The sequence below is a fragment of the Aplysia californica genome, unplaced genomic scaffold, assembly GCF_000002075.1.
Source record: "Aplysia californica isolate F4 #8 unplaced genomic scaffold, AplCal3.0 scaffold00056, whole genome shotgun sequence".
NCBI lineage: Eukaryota > Metazoa > Mollusca > Gastropoda > Aplysiida > Aplysiidae > Aplysia > Aplysia californica.
Window position 1 is genome coordinate 35,742 of NW_004797326.1, and position 5,556 is coordinate 41,297.

General features: G+C 38.4%; 1 protein-coding gene across 1 annotated transcript in view; it reads left to right on the plus strand.

Annotated features, from left to right (window-relative positions):
- The window catches only part of LOC101862333 (nuclear receptor ROR-gamma), a gene marked incomplete at its 5' end in the record, with an annotated part of 15,769 nt that overhangs the window by 4,017 nt on the left and 6,196 nt on the right, over nt 1-5,556 (plus strand). Inside the window, 1 exon segment of the mRNA XM_013079560.2 lies at nt 2,159-3,054. Coding sequence (XP_012935014.1) covers nt 2,159-3,054 — 896 coding nt within the window.

Consider the following 5,556-nt stretch of genomic DNA (forward strand, 5'->3'; position numbering starts at 1 on the left):
AATGAATAAAAAATTTGATCTCTCTTGGGTTTCAAATGCCCTTTCACCTATTGTTTTAAGTTTCATAGATGGTAAAATAAATTTCTTTTTGTCAGCTGATGACCTTAAACTGCGAGTTGGAATGTACAGTCTTAACAGATTGGATAAATATGATGGTGCATTATCATTCAAACATTTGTGACATTGGGTGGCCAACTTGTACACAATTCTTTTCTCAACAGGAAGCCAAAGCAATGTCTGTAAAAGAGGTTTTGCAGAGTCTCACTTTCTTCTCCGTAAAACTAAACGTGCAGCATTCCCCATTGGGAAGTAGACTCTCAGCTTTTAACAATTTATTACTACTACTACAGATTCTATGACACAGATGGACAAATATTCCAGTGTAAGAGCGGCGTATATGTGACATGCAGAAGGCATACAATTTTATTAAGCCGCATTGTTTATTAAGTAAAGTATTTAGTATTTAAAACATCGACACAGAACACAGTTAAAAAAAACTGAAAGCATTATTTATCCACAAAACTCAAGTGAACACATTTAGATATATTTGGGGAAAGAAACAATAAGTTGTATTTCCACTTTGCCCACACATAATTTTGTTGTCTTTCCTTAAAAAAGAAAGAAAGACCTTTGAACAATACATGTCCTGGTATGGTGTTATTGTCGAATGTAGGTAAAAAGAAAAAAAGGGTAGGTCTTTCATGGACAGTTTCAACGAGAAAAGTATTCAGCTGTCCCCATTTTTTAACATATTATGTTAAAAAAGGAATTTGTGTGGTCAAATGTTATTTGTTGTTATCGGTTTGCCCTGTGTCACTTACTTTATTAAAAACTAGCAGTTGTACTTTTAGAAATGTACAGCCTTTACTTGTATGCCCTCTGTGGGTCTTATTTATCTTTTTTTTTTGTTTGGTAAAAATCTGTTTGTTTATTCATTCTATTTCTCAATGAAAATTTTGAATTGAGATGTAAATGTTGAATTGTGGGGCCATCACTGGCAAACTTGGCTAACATATTCTGGTTCTGGGTTTAAGTTTTATGGCAATCTAAAGGTTGCTGATTTTTCTTAAGGCTCAACACCTGGTATGTCCTTTCAAAGACACTTACATTTAGTCGTACATGTGTGGATTTTATGGAAAAACGTTGATTAAAGGCACAAAAAAAATGTAAATTTGCAATTTCCAAGGACTCTCAAGCTATGGAAGTCACCTAGCTTTGGAGGCCATTTTCTAGCTAATTTTACTTCTGAAACCAGGCGACCCCATCTCCTTCAACTGCAAATATCTTGATATTTTCTCGTCAAAAGCAAGGCAAAGGAACAATCTTTACGATGGTACAAATAACTCCATATGCCCAAAAATTGCCGAGTGCCTGATTCCCCCACATTGTGACACAAATGTTTTTAACTTCAGCCTGATATCCTGAAGTGGCACTGACCACTTATTTCTCAGATATAGCCTAAAATGAGGCTAAGAAAATCACGATTGAGAGAAGCCTTTGTTACTTTGTAGATAACCTTATATAAAAAAAATCCTAGCTTCTCTCTTTCCAGATTTTTAAAAACCTGCTTGGTGTTATTGGCTTTTCAGAAAACATCATATTTGAAGGAATTTAATTTATCTTTCAGTAAATATTTTTGCAGAAAGCACTAATACTTCACACAGCTAAAAATCAACCCCCGTTCTCAGAGAGGAGTATCTTCAGGGGACTTTAGCCTTGAACCTTCGATTTCGCAACCTCACAATTTAGCGTTGGGTAGCCTAACCCCTAGACTGCCAACGCCAGTTAATAGCAGCTAAGATTCACTCAATGGTACAAACATAAAAGGGAGAATTGATTAACGTGCTTTGAAATGAGAAGTTTACAGTTTAAATGGAAACAAAGAAGGTATGCTGTAAATGTAAAAGATTAATTATTGTTATTATTGCTATTGTTGTTGTTATTATTATTGTTATTATTGTAATAATATTGTTATTATTAAAACATAAAACATGTTATCATCATTATCATCATCATCATTGTCATCCACATTGTCTTTTTATCATTACCATTATTTGATTCTTCTTATTATTATTATCATTCTTAATATTATTTCATTATTACTCTTGTTATAGTTCTTTTTGAATAGGTCATTTGTAATGTGTATTTTTCTCCCCAGCTATCAAGACGGGACGCTACACTTACATGAAGAGGACTCAAGACACACTGGAGATCCAGATGCTTCAGGAGGCTTCACAGAGCAGTCAGGACTTCCGGGCTTTCCATTCCAGCAGGTTGGCCGCGGCCATCTCAGAGAACTTGAGGAAACGATCCCCTGCTCCCACCCCTAAGACCAGTTCTCTCACCCCACCTCCCCCCATGGACTTGAGTACCCAGTCAGGGAATTCATCTTTGGCAGCATCGCCCTTGACTTCTCTCGCAGCTTCTCCCATCTCCACACATACACATACGTCATCCTCGCCGTTTCCTGAAATTGAATGCTTACCAGGGGAGCAATTACAGGGTGCTGGGAAGAAAGTGAGAACAGGTGCCAGACCTGATTTTGAGGTGTCCCAAGACAGTTTGTTAAGCGAGGCACCGTTTCAAAGGCAGTTGGTGAACATGCCAGCAGAACCCTCTGAGATCAGATCTCAGAGCAGTAGTAGTAGTTGTAGTAGTAGCATGCAGGCAACACCAGACAGCGTCCCTACCTCCCCGGCAGACTGTAGTGGGACAGCAGCTAACAGCCCGATGCAGTGCTCGTCTCTGATGTCCCCACCCTCTGTTGGGGAAGTGAACAACCCTCACGGCGGGATGTACCGGTCCAATGGGGGTGACTTGAGTGGGGAGTCCTTGATGCCGTGTCCATTCTCCCCGGTATCCATGTCTCTCTCCCCCGAGTCCGTGGACTCCCCGTGTTCTCTGTCTCTGTCGGTTATTTGTCCATGGCAGGATTACAGCGAGGAAGATCTCCGCGAGCTGATTGACACTCTGGTTGCTGGCCACCATGAGTTAGTGCAGGACAGTAACTGCTACTCCAACGAGTACCTTGAGGAGAAGTTCAAGGAGTGCGCTGTGAGTCAGAATGTTTTGTGTTTGTTCATGTAGGTGCACAGTCGTATTGCTCTATTATATTTTTGTTCATCTTGCTACCTTGTTATTTGTTGTACCACTAACTTTTTTGGCCCATAAGTTTGTTCTTTTTATTCTTAGGCAATAAGAATTGAAGCTCTAATTTTTGCAACAGCAGTGTATCTGTCACAGGCTTATAAGAAACGTTCAAGGATTTATAAGTGAGTTGTAATGGTCACAGGAATACTGAGAGTAGTCATGGCTTTTTTTTTAAAAGTTTTTTTCCGGAAATATTGTGTTTTTTAAATGAACGGTTTGCTCTCTATTTAAAAAAAAAAAATAAATCATGCTGCTGAAGTTAAAATGTTAATTTGATTTATTTGTATCTGAAACGTAGTATGATACTTTGGTGGAGATGAATTATTTAATTTATAATCAATACTTTCAAAATCTCTGTAGAGCTGTCTCAAAGGTGAAAAAAATAGATTTAACGCCCCTTGCAACACTGTCATTTAAAATATTTAAGAGGCAGGACCTCCAAATTTAATATCCATCTCCGACAGGACTGAGCCAAATGGCATAAATTTGTGTAAAGTGCCTTTCCCAAAGATACAACCTCACAGAGAGTTGATAGAGCTGAGCCTTCAACTCCTGAACCTGCAGTCTCATGATTACGAGTCCGGTAGCTTAACCACTCGACTTCCAACGCCACTCTCAAAGGCGAAAGTGAGTACAGTCGAAATTGTCTAAGATGTCCACTCATTGTTGAGGAGAAAAGTGGCTGTAAAGACAGTCTTACACAGTGTCATGATGTGTTAAAAAAAAAATGTTAGGGAAGAAATAGAAACTGGCCGTTCGTACAGGTGTGATTGTCCTGGACTGGGGGCCATTAGAGTAGATTCGGCTGTACTTTCAAATACTTCTGGTTTTCATCTTTTAACATCATTGACTTTATTTTTATGGAAGAATGGGTTTATGTGTCGATAAAAAACCTGCATAAAAAAAAAAAAAAGAGGAACGGGTTTGGAAGATGGTGTTCCTAATTATGAGAACTGCATAATTATCTGATGTTCTGAGAATCGATTACTACTAAAGAAAAACTTTTGGATATTGTGCTGTCAGGATGTTCCCTTTGATGGACAGGTTACCATACACTGTTTCTCTACAATCTGGTTATGAACTGAGTAAATGATATACAATGTAATTTTCATTATAACTACAGATCCTGGTACATTGGTTTGATGTTTCACCACGTACACACCTACACGCACACAAGCACACACTGACACACACACACACACACACACACACACACACACACACACACACTTCTAACTGATATTTTTATTTGATGGAACAAGGGATGTTTATTGTAAAAAAAGATGGCATTAATTTTCTTAGTGCAGGCTGTATTGTACAATTCATCTGAGTAGGGGAATATGTTGAAATTTTGCATGCTTTCCGTATTAATTGATTTAATTTTTCTTTGTCTTGTTGCCTTGTGTTCCTGGCCCGTGCTGTTATACAGAAATTGATCATACTTTCTATGGTTGAATGATAGAATATGGATGTCAATGTTTTTTTATCAACTGTTTTAAAAAAAATTTTTTTTTTATAAGTGCTTTATGGCGCTCGCTACTGCCTATGGTCACATGAGTGCGCAGGACACACCAAACGTTTTCTGTTTGTCGGACATTTTGAATTTTGCCTGGGTGGCAGCGGAAGCCTACTCCACTCCTATCGATTTTGAACGACCAAGGGATCTTTAATGAGCGCAACTTGCACACGGAACCTCCTAGATTTTTCATCATTGTCCGAGAAGGCAAGGTGTAGATCTTACCTACCATAAGATCAGGGGTGTGGCTGAAAGATAGCAGTAAGAAGGAGCCAAGGAGAAGCAGTAGAAAGGCTGCAGAAAGAGGAGGGGCAAAGGAGATGAGAGGGTGGGGTCTGAAAGTGGAGACAAAAGCAGACGACAGAAAATTGTTAAAGAGCAGGAAAGGAGGTGAAAGGAGAAAATTTGAGCGAAGAAAATTTTCCGTCGCTACCCGAGAGAGGCGAACACCTTAACTTCTGGGCCACGAGAGCTCCCTTTTATCAACTTTAAAATACATGAGCTTCCTTTAAAAAAGTAGTCTTTTGTTCACTTTTTAATGCAGTAGAAAAGTGTGGACATGCCAGTTGAGTTTGTTGTCTATTGTAACAACCTTTTTCCTAAATTCAACAAGTTCTTTAGGGTTTTTAAATATTTAAAAGCAGCTCATAATTTTCACATAATTCAGAAAAGTTTAGTACAAAATTCCGGTAAGCAGTTTCGTTATGGTCGGCCCGAATGAGCCCAATTATTGTTGAATCATCCGCAAATTTGATCAATTCGATGTTACTGTTGTTTATTTGGCAATTGTTCATGTATAGTATGGTGACAAAACATTGCATAAAGATGATACAGATTCAAATCATAGCCTGTCCTCTTTTTCTTTATCCATCTCTATCTTTCTCCGTCTG